Below are 18329 nucleotides of genomic sequence, written 5' to 3'. Positions count from 1 at the left end.
TCCATTCAGCCCCAGAAGAGGCCTCCAGGAGAGCACCAGCCTGCATCTTGGCAGCAACCCTCTTCAACATCTGGGGCGAGCAGAGGGCTGTGGCCGCGCCCTCCCTGGCCAGGCATAGAAACGGCAGCTTTATGCTTAGCTGTCCTTTATTGGTAGAGGCAGAACTTGCTGCCCAGGCTGCAGGCTCAGGACTGTGGGACCATGTGGTCTCCCAGGCATGGGGGTGGGAGGAGGAAGTTTGGAAGACAGAGGAAAGTGCTGGAAGGCCTCAGCTGACTCTTGCTGGGCCTCAAGGCTCATGGCTTGGCTCCCAAGTCCTTGCATGTGGTGTTGATTCATAACCTGATGCCCAAGAGGCTCCAAGCAGGTGTGTTCGTTCCTGTGGGAGACCCAGCCATCACACAGCCAGGGCAGCCAGCTCTGGAGCTGTCACCTGCAAAAGCATCAGCAGGATACAGTTCTCACGGGGGAGAGATCAGCCTCCTGCTCATCCCCTTCCCGTCTTCCAGGGTGTGAGAGTTGGGATAGACTCTTGGGGAACAGCAGAACTGGATAAGCGGGAACTTGCAGGACATCTGGAAATGCAGCCATTTTAGGGTACTAGTGACCAAGCTGAGGGGAGCTGGACACTTCCTAGTTATCCGCAAGCCCTAGGCCCTGAGATGAACCGTCAGCCTGGGAGTGAGTATACTGGGAAGCACTAGGAACGAGCACCCTGTCCCCGTGACAAGTTCTGTTGTCCGCTTGGAGATGTTAGGAGGACTTGGCCGTGCTGTCTAGGGAAGGGTGTGAGAGTCCCACCCAGCCTCGGGCTGCTGGGGGAGGCCTCCTCTTACCTGCAGAAGCCTCATGTGCCTCGCCAAGCGGACAGGTTCAGCCTGGGAATACAGCTACAACTCACAAAGCCATGGGGGTAGGTGTTGGCCTTGAAGATGTCCCGTGAAACGGTGGTGATACCCGTATTGTCGCATATGATTCGCGACAAGGAAATCTTTCTCAGGGCCCTGCGTTGTCTCTCGGTGAAAACACCTTGCTTCTGCCACCAGAACCTGCCAGATAATCAAGAGGTGTGGGTGAAGGTATGGGAGGAGTCACCTCATACGAGCACCTGTTGTGTCCTAGGTATTTTACATACATTATTTCAGTTCTCACAAAATTCCTGCAAGGTTGGTGTTACCATCTTAGAAATGAAGAAACAGGTCCAATTGCCCAGTATTAAGTACATAGTTATTTAAGTGCCCAGGGCTGGATCTGAACCCAGGCAAATGCCAGCACCAAATCTGGGTCAGGTCTTAAGCCAGCAGTATTGGAGGGAAAGCACGTGGACCCTTTCTGCTCATGGGTTTTGGACCTCCTAGTCGGGCCTAGGGAGACTGACAAGTCTCCCTCCTGGGTGTCAGGTGACTCCAGCTCAGGCAGCGTCAGCCTGAGAGACACTGGGACAGTGTCTCTCTCCCTTGGACCCAGCTTTCCAGGGAAGACCTTCCTGGTCTCAGATCCTGTGAACCTGGAAGGAAAAGAGGCTAAAAAAGAGCTTTGCGCCCTGCCTTAGTTGTGACACGGTAGCATTTTTCTGCCCTATCCCTGGGTCTTGCAGGGGGGGTTGCTGACTTACCTGTCTCCATCTCGGGCTCTTCGGAACTGGTTCTCAAATAGACAGGCCAGCAGGGGCCCCACTCGGGCCCCCGGCAGGAGAGGCTCTGCCACAGCCCCGATCCAGATGTCAATGTTGGCAGGTGTCCCATACAGGTTCAGGAACTTCCTTGCCAAATCCCGGTTTTTCAGCACCCGGCTAAGCTGTGCCAAATTCTGAGGCTGGGAGAGCCCGCAGAAGCGCCTCCAAGCATTGTAGCCTGTTGGGGAGGGGGTGAAGTAGCTTTGGTCTTGCTGACCCCCCCAACTAGCTTCTGCTGCTTTTCACAAGTCCTCAGAGAGAATGCTCTGTGGCCAGTGCATATTGGATGGAACAAGAGGATCCCTTTTTAAAAATTTGTGCAATATCAGATTGCTCTCTCTTTAATTTAAAATATGAGTGGCCGGCGCTGCGGCTCACTAGGCTAATCCTCTGCCTTGCGGCGCCGGCACACCAGGTTCTAGTCCCGGTTGGGGCGCCAGATTCTGTCCCGGTTGCCCCTCTTCCAGGCCAGCTCTCTGCTGTGGCCAGGGAGTGCAGTGGAGGATGGCCCAAGTACTAGGGCCCTGCACCCCATGGGAGACCAGGATAAGTACCTGGCTCCTGCCATTGGATCAGCCCAGTGCGCTGGCCGTGGCGGCCATTGGAGGGTGAACCAACAGCAAAGGAAGACCTTTCTCTCTGTCTCTTTCTCTCACTGTCCACTCTGCTGTCAAAATAAATAAATAAATAAATAAATAAAATAAAATAAAATATGAGTGGACAACCATGCCGTGTGTGTCTCAGACTGTAGCCCAAAACTCATAACCACATATCTGATGTTTAATGTTAGTGAGCTTATGTTCATTCACTGGGCACAAATAAAATGGTACCCAGAACATAGGGAGATATTGCAAAAAGTTTCATGGAAAAATGGAGCTAAAAGATAATGTACCTTTTCTATGATTTTTTTTTTTTTTGGAAGAACTCTGGAAAAGAGTCAGATTTATAGAGTGAATGAATGAGCAAATGAACAACAAGTGAAGGTCATGGTCACCTACTCAGAATATGATTCCGTTGTATGAGACATCCAGACTAGGCAACAGTCCAGACTGTCCCCCAGCTGAACACAGGAGAACCATACCATGTCCTACCACTAAGCACTTGCCTGAGTGTTCTCAGGACTCTCGCAACACCTTTGTGAGGTACTCTTTGATATGTTAATTATATCTGGAATATCTGAATTTGAGCAACCATGACTTTTCCAAGTTTACTATTTTTTTTTTTTTTTTTGACAGGCAGAGTGGACAGTGAGAGAGAGAGACAGACAGAAAGGTCTTCCTTTTTCCGTTGATTCACCCCCCAATGGCCACTGCGGCCGACGCGCTGCGGTCAGTGCACCGCGCTGATCTGAAGCCAGGAACCAGGTGCTTCTCCTGGTCTCCCATGCGGGTGCAGGGCCCAAGGACTTAGGCCATCTTCCACTGCACTCCCGGGCCACAGCAGAGAGCTGGACTGGAAGAGGAGCAACCGGGACAGAATTCGGCACCCAGACCGGGACTAGAACCCGGGGTGCTGGTGCCACAGGCAAGGATTAGCCTAGTGAGCCATGGCACCGGCCCCAAGTTTACTATTAAGTGGAGTTCAGTTCCAAATTTGGTACTGGACTTGGGAAGGGATTAGAGGAGACTGCAAGAGTTATTGTCAAGATAATCCTTCAGGGACAGATAATCAACTGAATGACAACTTGAGTGGCTAGTAATCTTAGCTTCCAGCAGGGGGCACCCAAAGTGTCTTAGCTTTCAGGAGCACCCTAGTATACAGAAACTGATACTGCCAGGTGCTTAGAATGGAATAGGCAACAGGAGGCCCTCCCTCCTTTCTATGTGGCCCAGTTTCTATCTGGGCAGGGAGGTTGGGGACAGGGAGGAGGAGAGAGAAGCCAGGCAGTGGCGAAAGCCTTCCCCCGATGCTGTGGAAGCAAGTTAAATGGAAGAAAGGAGACATTTTAAAATACATTCTGATTTTACTGCTTTCTATTTACGTGACCCTGGGATTTTACTAGCTGTCTGTGAGTTTATTTCCTCATCTATGAAACAGCTGTAATAATAGCTGCTTCCCAAGGTCACTGGGAAGACTGAATAAATTAACATACATAAAAGGGTCTACTTCTTTCCTGCGATAAGTATTTTGTGCCTCACCAAACAGCCAGTGTTGCCTTAGTTTTATTCCACCTGCTCCCTGCCTCTAAGGCTTCTTGTCTTTCTCTACCTAGAGCAGTGGGCCAGCTGCTGTAGCCATGAACTTTTAGCCCTCTTCCTTGGAAGTAGCCAGTGGGTGGGGAGGGCAGAGTTTTCTCCCTAACTTTTAAATCTACTGCTTTTCTCTACTTGGAAAGTCCTTGTCTCCTCATTTCAGCTCTTGTTCCCCAAGTCCTGATCCTGTGGTAAACCTGAAGTCGGAGACCCTACAGTAGATGGAAAAGACTCAGCCAGGAAGCAAAGAGGCGTCCCCAGGTGTGCTGTGCTGCACTGGCCTTGGCCTTGCACTCTTCATCACTACGCATCCGTGTACATAGTTCCGGTCAGAAAAGAGGCACCGAGGCTTTCCTCTGAACCGTCTCTCACCTGGGAGGCCGTGGTCCCGGCTGCGTTGCATGTTGAGAGCCGCCAGGTCCAGCCCGATCCTCCTCACTTGCCGGAACAGCCGGTCCCGGAGCTCATCCACCATTATGGCGTCCTGACGGTTCAGTTTGGCAGGGGTGGCCATAAGGCCTCGCAGGATGGGATCGATGCCACCTGGTGGGAGGGATGTGAGTGGCACAGATCAGTCCAGCCTCAAATGATGCCAAGCCAGCTCAGGACCAGACAAAGCCATCGCTTATACCCTATAGTGCTTGCTAGGGCCCAGAGCCTGGTGGATATGGAGGTGCTGGGGGTCAGGTCACCCCGCTTCTTAAAGAACAAGTGGCAGATGAGCACCTTTCAGGTCCACAGCTTGCCAGTCTGACTTCAGTTCTACCCTTAGAAGTCCTCTCCTCCCCCACCGGGTGGCCCTGCCTTTTCCCACAACCCTGGGGTGATATTAGCAGTGCCTGGCCTCTTGGCAGTGAGCTGGGCCTGCCTGGGGCAGAATGTGCACCCCACCCTCACCCCTTTGCCTCTGGAAAACGTCACCTTCGTACACGATTCGCCAACTAGCAAAGAAGGCAGAGCTAAGCGGCACGTGGGAGTTCGGTGCTGAGGCCTGGTATCTGCTGTCCAAGCGGAACATGAAGGGCTGGAGCATGGTGTGGCCGAAGCGGAAGGCCAGGGTGAAGACGTTGGCCACGCGCGGGTCCACGTTGGCACAATACCCTCTGTAGGACCCCAGGGTCCTCCTGGCCCGGGCCTTGCCCAGAACGAGAGGTAGGAAGTCTCGGTAGGTGATGATCTGGAGGAGAAGATGCCCCAGCGGTCCCAGCTCACACCCTTGCTTTTGCACACACCTCGTGCTTGTCAAAGGGCTGCTCGGACACAGAATGTCTTTATTATCCCATCAGCTAAGGCGGTGTTAACCCCCCGTGGGTGGGTGGAGATGCAGAAGCCCACGGGCAGGGTGACGTGGTAAGTGGCAGAGTCCAGCACAGAGGTCAGGTGGAGGTTGGGGCTGCTCTCTCAGGCTGCCTTCTGGAGCACGCTAGGACCCAGAGCTGCTCCCTACCTGGACCATGGCCCCTACGATCTTGCGCGCCTCCTGGTACAGCTTGTCTCCAGTCCACCGGGGATTCAGGCGTCTCAGCTCGGTGGCCAATCGGTTGTGTTCACGCATAAAGAGGGTGTGCATGGCCGCCAGTTTGGGGGTTTCCGTTGACCGGGAGTCACCTTGAAAGCCCCAAGTTCACAGTTGGCATAGCCCTTCCCATAGGGAGAGAAGGGGTGGGCAGAGCTCCTGACCTCAGCTGGGCTGTGAGGCTCCCACCGGCCCCGCCCCTCCCCAACAGCACAGGCTGGGGCGGGGCAGCTGCTCCCCTCAGTACAGGAGGATCACATCCACAGCCCAGCCCGGCTCGGGCAGAGAGATCTGGGTGACTCGGGAACCCTGCGAGCCCACCGGCCCAGGAACTGCATGTTCTCTGCCACGGGCTGTGCCTGGGCAGGTCCAGGAACTTGCTGTCATGTGCTGTCTCAGGGAAAGAGGAAAGGGAGGGTGAGCTGGGGAGAGGCCTGCCCTGTACCCAGGCCTTCTCCTAGAGAGAAAATCAGTCAGGCACTGGCTTTTAACAAATGCCTTTGGCGCAAGGTCTTACTCAGACTCGGGCTACCTCCCACGCAGGCACACGCCGCTTACCTCTGAAAGGGAGTCGGTGGAGCAGGGTGCACAGAAGCCTGGGAGCCACCCTGGCTGCCGAGACACCACGCGGGCTCGGCCCATGAAACTCCGTGCCCGGCCAGGGTCTCAGTTTCTCGGCAGTGACGTGAGGCTGGTAACAACCCCCCCCCCTTTCTTCCGGGTCTCCCACGTAGGTGCTAGGGGCCCAAGCACTTGGACCATCTTCCACTACTCTCCCAGGCCATCAGCAGGGAGATGGATCAGAAGAGGAGCAGCCGGACAGGAACCTGACGCCCATAAGGGACGCCGGCGCCGCAGGCGGAGGTTTAACCTACTGCACCACAGTGCCGGCCCCCAGAACCACCCTTTTCTAACAGCTGCTTTCACGAAAAGGGGCCACTGCTGTGGGAAAGTTGTGCAAGTGTGAGGAAGAGCAGTGTGCGGACACGCAGCGAAATAAGGGAGCTTCCCACTGGGGGAGCTGCGGGGGAGGGCTGGCGCACCATCCACGGGCAGGGTCCTTGTCACCGACCAGAGACTCTGGGGATCTCTGGCCCCACACACACAGAGCATGCGCAAAGGGGCTCCTTCCGGCCCACAGAGCCCGCGGTGGCTGAGGTGGGCCTGGCCCGAGGGCGCGAACCCTGTGCTCTCCCCAGAGCCCTGGACCGGCAGTTTCCCGGGAGGACGCCAGCCGCGCCGTCCTCTGACCTGCCAGGAAGCAGGGGATGCGCGCCGAGCGGTTGGTGAGGAGGCAGGGGTCGTCGTGCAGGGTGTCGAAGGGCAGCAGGGCCCGGCCGTTGTCGCGGAAGCGCTGGTTGACGGCCAGCAGCCCGAAGTAGTTGGTCCGGTTGCGGAGCCGCAGGGACAGGGAGACCTCGCTGCCGTACACCATGCTGGCGTCCACGAAGGAGGTGAGCGCGTTCAGCTGGTTGCGGACTTTGTTCTTGTTCCGGGGGCAGGCGGGCGCCGAGCGGAAGAAGGGGATGCAGTCGCGCTGGTTCCTGATGCGAGGGTCGTTGGGCGGGATCTGAGGTGGGAGAGGAGTCAGGGACGCCCGGGGGTCCCTCAGGAGCGGGTGGCGCCTCTCGCTCATCCCCCAGCTCCCTCAAACCTTCCACAGCTCCCCAGTGCCGGGAAGCCCTCCTTGGCTCACCCAGACTTCCGCGCCGTCAGACCCCTTCGGTCTGAGTGTGCTGAGCCCTTTGTGTTAGAAACGGCTGAAGCTCTTGAAGCAACCCAGACCCTCCTGTTACAGGTGGGGAAGCTGAGCCCCAGGAAGGGCAGTGACAGCCAGTTAGCGAGAGAGGTGGGATTTGAACCGGCTACTCCTGACACTTGGGCCTGAGCACGTCAGTTCAGGAGATACTTCCTAAGCCTCCTTCTTACTGGGTGCTTTGGAGACTGTGAAGGTGCGAACCCCAGTGCAGGTTGCAGGAACCTAGCGGTTCAGTGAAAACACACACACACGAGCTTAGTAACCCTAATGTGGGATGGCATTTGCTATGCTTGATATAAAAGAGAAACGTTCAAGGTGTAATAGGAAGAGCTGGGAAGGATCCCCAGAGGAGGTGGCCCAGAGCCAGGGCTTGAGGCTGCGACAGGGTACGGGTGCCGTGGAGAAGGGCCAGGCTGGGGCGTTCTCAGAGCCTCCCTCCTGAATTGGCCCCACCTTCTCAAGGTGAGTGAGTGTGTGCGTGTTTCCCTCCCACCCCGGGTCTTCCCGGGGGCCCCACACTCTCCCTGCCTTTCTGCGTGAAGAACAGTATCCTGTTCCCAGCCCGACACCAGAGGTTGGCGAGAGCTGCAGGGCCCTGGGACCAGCCCAGGAAGGAGAAAGGCAAGAGCTAAGCGGCTCTAAGGACCAGAGTCAGACCCCGGGCCAAGGGCTGTCTGGTTTGCTGCCGCCTCTGCGAAGCCCGAGCTGAGCCCCTCTCCTGCCCCTGACAGGTGTGCGGAACAGGAGGCTCTGGCCAGCCGGCACTTCTTGTGTCCCTGTCTGTGCCCCAGCACCTGGAGCGTGGCACTTCAGTCTCCCCGGTCCCTGCCTGTGCTCTCTGCCTGGGGCGGAGGCTGTGCCAGAACAGAGGGTGGGGGTGGGGGTGGGGGTGGGGGTGGGGTGGTGGTGGTGGTGGTGGTGGTGAGGGATGGAGGGGGTGTGTGGGGGGAGTGGCTGAGGGTACCTTGATGGGGAAGCAAGGGGGCAGCTGCGCACAGGTTTTCTCACAGTCCACACCCGCAGTAAAGGCCACTCTGGCTGGAGACTCCGGGGAGAAGTCCAGGTCGTGGTCAATGAACTGGCCCCACTGCATGAACATGAGGGCCCGGCCGGGGTCCGAGGCCAGCCTGTTGCTGGGGAACTGCACGATCTGGTTGGAGACAGCCCGCACCTGGTGGGGAAACAAGGTTAGCCTGGGCTCCTGAGCCAACCCCAGTCTCGGGGCAGTGACTCCCCCTGCTGGAGGGAGCAGCTCTCTCTCCCGAAGATGGGGCCCCCTCCTGCTGTGGCCACCATTCCTTGAAGGATCCAGAAGGAGAGGGAAGGAGAGGGGTCCGGCCGGCTGGCTCAGGCCCCACAGCTCTTCCAGAGAGCTGAATAGATCACACTGACAGTTGGCTGCGTAGACGGATAGCTAACCAGAACAGAGTCGTGGCTGGTTACAAGCTGGTGGATAATAACTGAGCACACAGAGACCTGGATAGAGAAGCGAGAGGAGTAGTGGGAGAAAATAAGCAGCTGTTGACAGGTGAGTGAGTGATAGATTCTTGTATGATACATTAATAGGAATATCCTCAGTATTGATGAGTGGATACATATATAGATACAGCCACACTGAAGTGCCTTTTTTTTGACACTAGTTCTCTTGAGACTAGAATTACAGTTAATACTGCAATGGCATTAATAGATCACACCCTATACAGCAGTTTATGCCAAGTACTGGTAGTCAGACTAGCTCCGTGAGGCAGGTTGAATTGCCATTTGACAGATAAGCAAATTGCGACTCGGAACTAACTCATTATTTGCCCAAAGCCAGCCAGCTGGGTTGGTGCTCTGGCAGACCAACTCTGGGCTCCCCATGTTTATAGAAGGTCGAGCCTCCCCCAGACCCTCAACCCGGTCTCACAAGAGGGAGGAGGAAGCCGTTACGCCTCTTGCGGGGGGTCCAGCCGAAGGGGAGCGACAGCCCGTCCTCATACTCGGCCGGCAGCCAGCGTGCCAGGGCCTGGTTGGAGGCCCCCAGCCAGGGTCTCTTCCTGCAGCAGTGGACAGCTCAGGGTTAGCAGGGAGGTCAGAGCCTGGACGGGGCTCAGCATGGAGGGTGGGGTCCCTGGGGTACCCACTTGTTGTTGCATCGGCCGGTGATGGTGCGGTACTTGTTGCTGCACTTCTCCGCCTGCTCCTGGACTGCACAGCCACTGGCCTGGGACAGCAGGTGCAGCTGGTGTTCCGTTAGCACATCTTGTGTGTGTTGGGGGGAAAGACAGGGTCCTGGATCCTTCCCAAGCTGGCCTGCTCAGTGTCTTCCATCCCTGTCCCCTCTGTCCTCCCAACACCCCAAGACTGTACAGTTTGCCACCCCCACCTGGCTTCCTTCCACTCCCAGGCCAGTACCAGTGACATTGAAGGGGCTGGAGTCCCAGGGCCATAACTTCTTTTTCAGTAGCCCCAAGGCCACGTGCAGATAGTCAGCGGCCCTCACAGCTGTCCTGGTGGCCGCCACCGGCTGCTTGAAATAGGACAGGAGGTCCATGGGACTGGCCGAGCCACTGCGAAGCCGCTGCTTGATGCTGCCCAGAAGAGGAGGAATAAGGGCAGGAGGAAGGGAGCAGAGCCTCAGCTGGGGCTGGACAGTCAGGACAGTGCAAACCCAGGGGAGGGAGGGCAGGCTGCCTCTCCACCAACCAGGGAGTCCATCCACTGTCCCCTGCAAGGGTGTGGGGTGAGATGACCTTGGCTGGAGCCCATCCCCCTCCTCGTCAGACTTCCGCGCTGTCAGACCCCTGGGGCTGGGTTCGAGGCCCACCTCTTCTGGGTCCGATTGTAGGCAGCATCCACCAGCACCTTGGCCTCCGCTATGCAGCCCTGAAGCACTGAGGTCTCCACCGCCCTGGGAGAGGCTGTCCAAGGGGATGGGGACTCAGAGTCCAGGAGAGCCACAGACCCTCCCAGACCCAGCGCTTCCCTCCCCAGTGCCCTCCCCTCACACTGACCCTCCTCCTTGGCTGTCCAGGGGGCTATTACCTGGGGCAGTGCCCTCCCAGGCCTGGGCGAGGATGAGTGTGGCTAGGACCCCTGCCAAGGCCTGTAGCAGCTGCATCTCTGCAATTGAGGGCCCCAGGCACAGCTGGGTAAGCAAGCAACACCCCCAGCCTGCACAGCCCCCTCCTCCTCCTCCTTCTATGGGAGCCCTGGGAAGGAACTTTTATAGCCCCTCCCAGGGCGGGGGAAGGCAGCCCTGGAAGTCCAGCCCAGTAGGTGGGGCCCTGGGACCTCCCTCTGGTTTCTGGGAGTTGTAAATGGGAAATGCCCTTGCCAGCCTGGGGACATCTCCCCTTCCTCCACTCACTCCATCCCATCCTCTTCCATGGAGGCCACTGCTGGATTTTTCCCAGGGCCCATAGCAGCGCCTGGGACACAGGTGTTGCTCAGTGAATTTGCTGGGTGACCAAGGAGCAGTGTGCCTCGGGGAATGGGGGAGAAGGGCTTAGAGGAGGCTTGACACTGCCGCTAATAAGGCGCATGACCTTCAGCAAGTCATGGCCCCTCTCCAGGCCTCAGTTTCTAAATCCCTAAAAATGGGAATGGGGCCAGATGTTTGGAAAGGCTCTTCTCTTTCCTCATCAGGCAGTCCAAGGTCTTTCTTTTGTATCCCCCCATTCTCAGCACAAATCCAGGAACCTAGTAGGCACTCGTGTTTGTTGAGTGAATGAATGATGTATGATCAGTGATTCATCCCTCGCCTTCTCCCCTGTTCCTGCCAGCTCCCTCCAAGGTTCCAGGGAGAGGATGAGGGCATCAGAGGAGTCAGTGAGATGTCACAGTAAAACACCCAGCTGAGGGAGCAGCTGGTGGCAGGACTCCATAAAAGCTGAGGTCTTGCTGCAGACTCACTTTTCTTTTTTTTTAATCTTTAAAAATTTATTTATTAGGATGACAGAGAGAGAGAATCTCCCATCTCTGTTTCACTCCCTAAATGCCCACAACAGTCAGCGCTGGGCTGCTCTGGGCCAGGCCTAAGCCAGGAGTCCAGATTCAATCCAGGTCTCCCACGTGGGTGACATGGACTCAAGTACTTGAACCATCTTCCATGGCTTTCCAAAGTGTGCATTAGCAGGAAGCTGGAATCAGAAGCCAGGACTTAGACCCGGCACTCTGATACAGGCACAGGAGTCTTAATCGCCAGATGCCGGCCCTCGCTATGGGCTTCCTGCTTCTCTAGGCGCTTGTTCCGTGCGTGTCAGTTGGGTCTGCTCTGAGTGCAGGTGTAAATCCCGAGTTCCTCTGGGGCTGGGTTCGGGGCAGCTTCTTTAGAGCCAACCAGTGCAGTGGCTGCACACTGCTCAGGAGTTGAACCCGGCTCTGTCACCAGCTGGGTGACCTCCATTTCCACATCTTAAGTGTACAATAGCCCCATCAGTCTGCCCCAGGGCCCATGCTCTCTGACCCTTCCTTGCCTTTCCTCCTGCTGCCGTCTCTCCTTGGGTTGGGCACTGCCTGCTCTTTGCCTCTGAGGCCCGGCCCGCCTGGAGAGCACGTGCTAGTGTCTGAGGCACAGCCGCCCAGTCATTCCTGCTGTGCCCACAGCCGGCCTCCCCTGACACTTCTGCGGATACACATATCCATCCATTCCTCAGCGAGGACCCCAGCAGGGCTGTTCCAGGTCTCCTTGATCCTCCCAGAGTGCTCTGCACAACCCCTCCTCCTGCAGCCGGGCCACCTGGTCTGACGGTTGCTCTTGGGACAGCCACTCTGCTTTGGCAACCCTTCACTATCTCATCTTCAGCAGAGGCCCTCCTGTGACAAGGGGCCTGGGTGGCAAGTTGCTGTGTTGGGGCTGGAAGTGCCCTGGGTTCCTGTTGGCTGACACCCTGGATGGGTCAGGGACAATCCCCATGCCCCATGCCCCTCTCCCCCAGTTTCCTGGCTGTGAGATGGGGGCAGTGGACCTCAGCTCCTCAGCTGCCCTTGAAGCCTGATATCCCCAGAAGCTCCATCCAGGTCTCCCACATGGGTGGCAGGAACTCAATTCCTTGGGCCATCACCGCTGCCTCCCAGAGTTCACATTTTAGCAGGAAGCTGGAGTCAGGCAGGAATCAAAGCCAAGTACTTCGATATGGAGTGCAGGCATCTTAACCCAGCGTCTGCACTGCTGGGCCAGAAACCCACCCTCTGTGAGCTTTCACAAAGACCCTCGTGTTACACTTCTCAGTCTGCATTCTTTCAGTTTGGTAAATCCTAAACACAAATTCAAGCTCCAGATGGCTGCAGAGAAGCAAGTCAAGTTCGGTCCTGCTGCTTTGCTGTCCCTGTGCCGTTGCTGTGGACATGGAATTGATGGTTTCAAGGCAAGAGAGTGTGGCTCTGCGGGGCAGGGAGTGCCACAGCATCTGGTGCCACTTGCAGGACTCAGCCACAGCTCACGTGGGCCGAGGCAGCCACCATACCCACACAGCTGGCAGTGCTTCCCTTTGCCGTCCTCATGGGAGGTGGGGTTGGGAGGAGATGAGCAGTCGGAATGCATTAGCTTCATGCGTGTGGTCGTGGTGCTTGGTGGTAATCACGGTAATTGTTGACATTCTTCACCGTGATGTGTAGCCATTGCTAGCAGGCTGCTGTTTCGTTCATAACCTTACTGCTTGCAAATTCCTACAGACAGGGCATGCTTTTTTTTTTTTTTTAATTTTTGACAGGCAGAGTGGACAGTGAGAGAGAGAGACAGAGAGAGACAGAGAGAAAGGTCTTCCTTTTGCCGTTGGTTCACCCTCCAATGGCCGCCATGGCCAGCGCGCTGCGGCCAGCGCATTGCGCTGATCCGAAGCCAGGAGCCAGGTGCTTCTCCTGGTCTCCCATGCGGGTGCAGGGCCCAAGGACTTGGGCCATCTTCCACTGCACTACCGGGCCATAGCAGAGAGCTGGCCTGGAAGAGGGGCAACCGAGACAGAATCTGGCGCCCCAACCGGGAGTAGGACCTGGTGTGCCGGCGCCGCAAGGCGGAGGATTAGCCTATTGAGCCACGGCGCTGGCCTAACTTTTTAAAAATATTTATTTATTTATTTATTTGAAGGTCAGAGTTACACAGAGAGAGAAGGAGAGGCGGGGGAGGGAGGTCCTCCATCCACTGGTTCACTCCCCAACTGGCCGCAATGGCCAGAGCTGTGCCTATCTGAAGCCAGGAGTCAGGGGCCCAAGGACTCAGGCTATCTTCCACTGCTTTCCCAGGCCATAGCAGAGAGCTGGATCGGAAGTGGAAAAGCCAGGACCCGAACCAGCATCCATATGGAATGCCGGCGCTGAAAGTGGCAGATTTACCCTCTACGCCACAGAGCTGGCCCCAGGGCATGCTTTATTTTCTGTGTGTTGGCGACCAAACCCCCTGCCTTGTCCTTTGTGCCGCTTCCACTTCCCCTCACTAAAATCAAGGCAGGATGCCTCAGGCCCTTCTGCAGCCTCTTCTCCTACACACACACACACGCGCGCACATGCACATGTCCATACATGCACACATGCACACACACCACTTTGGGTTCCTGGGAGAGAAAGGAGGGAGTGAGTTCTGAGCACCTGGAGATGGGGAAGGGACTGCTCATTTGCTCTACTGGGATGAGCCCAGCCCCCCCGGGTCCTGCTGGGCAGGATCCGTGTGGGATCTATGCACAGTGTCTCCCTCACATCCTTCCGTGGTTTCCCAGGCCAGGCAAGAGCTCTCCAGTGTCCGCCCCACCCCTCTCTACCACCTACTCACTGCAGCCTTGATCTCCCTGAAGTTTTCTGGTGCACCCTGTTTCCCCTCACCATAGGTCCTGGCACCCTGTTTCCCCTTTGCCTGCTTGCCTATCTTCTAATTTTCCCAACCAAGCTGAGCCATCACTTCCTCCAGGAAGTCTTCCCTCATGCCTTTCATCCTTCAACTATGACCCGAGTTAGATGTGTACCTCCCCAGGCTGTCTCCGTGTCCATCTCCTGCATAGGTCGCTGAGTCCCTCGGGGGACCCCATGACTGTTCTTATTTATGGCGCTGTGCCCAGCATCCAACACAGGGCAAGGGACAGAGCCAGTGCTCGGGAATGTTGTGGAACATGAGTGGCCGGTGTCCTGGCCTGACTCTGTTAAGTCCACACACCCTTCTCTGCCCGGCAAGGAGGACATATCCCTCACCTCCAGCTGGGGTTTCCCAAATCTTCCTTCTCTGCCCACTGTAGCCTCAGTGCCCCATGCAAAGACTGGCAGGGCTTCATACATATTGTGGAATGGGTGCATTTGCTGTGAGCTTGCCTGTCATGGCTCTTGGTCAAGGAGTGACTTTTTGCCTGTACATCTGTCAGGACCTGGTGCCTTTGGCCAGAGGCATTGCTCTCTTTGGGCCAGGCCAGCCCAGGTCAGGCTGAGATCCAGACCTTGGGCCATGAGGGTGGCTTCCCTACTCAGCATCTTTCAGCTGCAGTACCCAAGAACCTTCCTTCCCACCCCGCCCAGCCAGTTCAAAAGCCTCAATTTTTCGCAACCATTTTCACAAGAACGGTCCACCAGCTTTGGTGGAGCGGCTGGCCACAGGTTTGATTAGATTGCATTATCTGCTAAGCTCTAACGGCACCCATTGAGACAGAGAGGGCAGGGCAGGACTCAGGGCTGGTGGGCTCCCAGGGGCTCCTGGGAAGGGGGTCCTTGGCCCTATTCTCACGTTGAGAACAGATGTATGCAGGGGGAAGAGGCTTGGCTCAGACCAGCCATTGGTACACAGGTGCGCATATATGTGTACACATGTGCATATGTGTGCTCCAGAATCTGGACCCACACAGGGTTGGAAGACTCTCCTCCTGAGACAGGCAGCTCTCAGTCCTCTGCCTGTAGTGAGGCTGGAGAAAATGCAGTTTGGGGCCCTGGAACGCTGGCCTTGAGTCCAGCACCACCGCTGCCTGTGAGCTTCAGCAAGGACTTGCACCCTAGTAAAGTCATGAAGGAAGGGAGGGTCGGGGGCATGAGGACTCTGGTAAGCACAGGTGCAAGCTGGGGGCTGCACTGAGGGCAAGCACCCAGCCCCGCCCTCCTCCCTCCGGCCGTAGATAAGCAAGAGCTTGTACCTCACCACCTCTGACACACCAGGAGCTCCCATGGGAGGAACTGGGGCATGGTGTGTGTGTGTGCGTGCGTGCGTGCGTGTAGAGGTGTCGGTGATCTTGGGGGACTTAGTCCCTTGGGATCGCTGAGTACACAACGTCAAGGGCAGGAGCTCACTGACTGGGGCCCTTTGTGTCAGATGAGGGCTGCTGTCTGTGTCCCTGCCTTCCGACCTCCCCTCTCCCCACGCAGGCTTCTGATGGTGTCGTTGGAAAAGGGCTGGGCTCACTTCTGCTCCTTCTCACTTCCCGGGAAGGCAAGTTAGCCAGCTAGGAGTGTGCCACTGCTACCTGATGCTGCCTGTGGCCCCCACAGCAGGCTGTCCTGGGACGGCCATCCAGGCTGCACTCTGGGCAGGGATGAGTCTCAGCTTTCTTCATGTCCCTCTGGGCAGTAGTAATGGTTGCAATTGTAATGAGGCCTCGTGGCCCTGTGCATTCCCATGGCAAAGCCGCTGGCCTCGTGGCTTCTCTGTCAGCTCACACTCTGGGGCAGCCTGCAGGGCCTGCTGGGCCCATTCCCTGGATCTTGGTTGGGCTGTAGAGGGACTTCCGTTGTGTTTACTGTCATGGGTGTCTGGGCCGCAGCTCAACCTCCTCCTCCCTACTCGGCCTTCACTCAGCCATCACCCCCACCCCCAGGCTGGCAGCTGGCCTGACACCCATACAGCCAGAGAGGGCACCATGCTTTGCCCCCACTGCCCACGTGCCCCACCTCATAGGGCCTCTGGGCATCTGCCTCCAGTTCTGACCCTTTCCTGGCTCTCTCAGGTCCACTGTGTTTCCCACATGGGACTTAGGAGGGGCAGGGAGGGATATTCCATCTCCGGTAGAATTGCCTGGGCATGGTAATTTTTGGTAGTTTTATTGTGGTTTAAAAATTCTCCCCAGAAAAAAGAGCCCCTCATGGCCCCCCAGGGTCCCCGTCCTTGGTGTGCCCTGCAGCTGTGAGCTTTGGAGAGGCGGCTGTGGGGGACACCCAGGACAGGTGTCTTTGAGCTCCTCGTCTGCTTTCAGCTCTCTCCAGCCCAGCTCCCTCAGCTCTTGCTCACGGCTCCCACTGGGTCAGCCCCAACCACTGCCACCTGTGTCGTCTCAGGATTGCAGGCTTCCTCAGGCTCCTGATCAGGGGCGTCACAGCCTTTCTTCCCTTGGGTTAGCCAAACTAAAGTCAGGAACTTTCCATGGGAGCCTATAGGTAAAGATGACAAAATAGGGCAGAAAGAGTTCAATGTTGGCACTCAACAAATACTTGATTACTGAAGGAATAAAATCACAAATGTCCAGACATAACTAAAGATAAGTCCATTGGATGGTGCCGTTTAACGGATGCCCTTCTTTTTTTTTTTTTTTTTTTTTTTTTTTTTTTTTGACAGGCAGAGTGGACAGTGAGAGAGAGAGACAGAGAGAAAGGTCTTCCTTTGCCGTTGGTTCACCCTCCAATGGCCGCCGCAGCCAGCGCGCTGCGGCCGGCGCACCGCGCTGATCCGATGGCAGGAGCCAGGAGCCAGGTGCTTTTCCTGGTCTCCCATGGGGTGCAGGGCCCAAGCACCTGGGCCATCCTCCACTGCACTCCCTGGCCACAGCAGAGGGCTGGCTTGGAAGAGGGACAACCGGGACAGAATCCGGCGCCCCGACCGGGACTAGAACCCGGTGTGCCGGCGCCGCTAGGCGGAGGATTAGCCTAGTGAGCCGCGGCGCCGGCCTGGATGCCCTTCTTGTTCCTGTCATGGTAGGCATGTCTGGGGGTAGTCTGTCCACCCACATCCTCCTTCTTTGAGAACAACCATTATCCACAACCTCTGCTGAAAGGGACCTTGATGGTCATGACATGCATATCCTCCAGTCACGGGGGACACATGACTCAACCTCAGCCAATCAGATTTTTCTCATGGGACTTTGGCATTCTAATGCTAAGAGATTGAGCTAGCTGGCTATGGAAAGTAGAGTAGAAGGGTCATGTCCTGGGCCTGAGGCTCCCATCTGGGCTACATGCAAGAAGATGCACAAGGACTGGTGCTGTGGTATAGTAGGTTAAGCATCCACCTGCAGTGCTGGCATCCCGTATGGGTGCCGGTTCAAGTCTCAGCTGCTCCACTTCCAATCCAGCTCCCTGCTGATGGCCTGGGGAAGCAATGGAAGATGGGCCAAGTGTTTGGGCCCCTTACACCTATGTGGGAGATCTTGAGGGGGCTCTTGGCTTCTGGCTTTGGATCGTCCCAGCTCCAGCCATTATAGCCATTTGGGGAGTGAACCAGTAGGTGGAAGAGCCCCCCCCCCCCCCGCCCATCCTTCTCTCTGTATGTAACTCTGCCTCTCGAGTAAATAAATCTTTGGGGGAAAAAAGAAGATAGCACAGGCAGGGAATGATGAAGGAGAAAGGAAGAGAGAGAGAGTGAGAGCCCAGCTGATTGGCTATGTGGGTCCTAGCAGCTGTGTACTCTCACGGTACCTGAGTCCAGCTTATTTCAGAAAGACTTTTATACCCTAAAAATAAATCCCTCCTTTTGTTTAACCTTGTTCAGGCTGTGGCTCATTGCAACTTGAACTAGAGCCTGTTTCTTCTCTTCAGTTCTGCCTGACAAGCTGTCCCAGCCCCGACTTGGTATTGGAGGAAAGATGTGAAGGGTTTGTGGCAAACAGGTTCACACAGAGAGGAAGCCAGGCACATCAGTGAGTTGGGAAAAAATGGCCCAGATAGACATAAAGACTAAACTGACAGGGGCAGGTGTTGTGGTACAGGCGGTTAGGCCGCTGCTTGTGACACCTGCAACTCATATTGGACTGCCGGTTAGAGTCCCAGTTTCTCTGCTTCTGCTCCATTTTTTGCTAATGCATCCTGGGAAGCAGTGGATGCTTGGGTCCCTGCCACGTATGTGAGAGAATTTATATGGAGTTCCATGCTCCTGGTTTTGTCCTGGCCCAGGGAAGTGGGCATATGGGAGTTAACCAACAGAAGGAAGATCTCTCTCTCTCTCTCTCTCCTCTCCCCTTCTCCCCCCCCTTACCTCCCCCCTGTCTCCCTCCCCTGAGGCAGATAAAAATAAATAAACATTTAAAAAAGACTGAA

The 18329-nt window shown here is 56.3% G+C and overlaps 1 protein-coding gene across 1 annotated transcript; it reads right to left on the bottom strand.

The window, feature by feature from the left end:
* Positions 1 to 128: 128 nt before the first annotated feature.
* On the bottom strand, positions 129 to 10293 carry EPX (eosinophil peroxidase). The gene is made up of 13 exons (XM_008271246.3): positions 10167 to 10293; positions 9949 to 10042; positions 9537 to 9712; positions 9266 to 9383; positions 9049 to 9178; positions 8107 to 8313; positions 6635 to 6953; positions 5315 to 5475; positions 4789 to 5044; positions 4240 to 4410; positions 1616 to 1853; positions 837 to 1049; positions 129 to 433 (listed from the first exon to the last, which is right to left on the bottom strand). Exons 1-12 carry the CDS (start codon positions 10240 to 10242, stop codon positions 848 to 850), a joined length of 2148 nt encoding a protein of 715 aa, XP_008269468.3. The 5' UTR covers positions 10243 to 10293; the 3' UTR covers positions 129 to 433; positions 837 to 847.
* Between the last annotated feature and the right edge of the window lie 8036 nt (positions 10294 to 18329).

This window comes from Oryctolagus cuniculus, chromosome 17, assembly GCF_964237555.1.
Source record: "Oryctolagus cuniculus chromosome 17, mOryCun1.1, whole genome shotgun sequence".
Taxonomy (NCBI): Eukaryota; Metazoa; Chordata; class Mammalia; order Lagomorpha; family Leporidae; genus Oryctolagus; species Oryctolagus cuniculus.
The sequence above is the reverse complement of the archived record's forward strand: the minus strand, read 5'-3'. Positions and strand labels throughout refer to the sequence as shown.

Coding starts and splice junctions, on each gene's coding strand:
- EPX (XM_008271246.3), bottom strand. CDS start 10,242: ATGCAGCTGCTACAGGCCTTGGCAGGGGTCCTAGCCACACTCATCCTC. Junction 8,314..9,048: donor ACGGCTTCCTCCTCCCTCTT/GTGAGACCGGGT, acceptor TTTCCCCACCAG/GTGCGGGCTGTCTCCAACCA. Junction 5,476..6,634: donor CATCCCCTGCTTCCTGGCAG/GTCAGAGGACGG, acceptor GGGGCTTTCAAG/GTGACTCCCGGTCAACGGAA.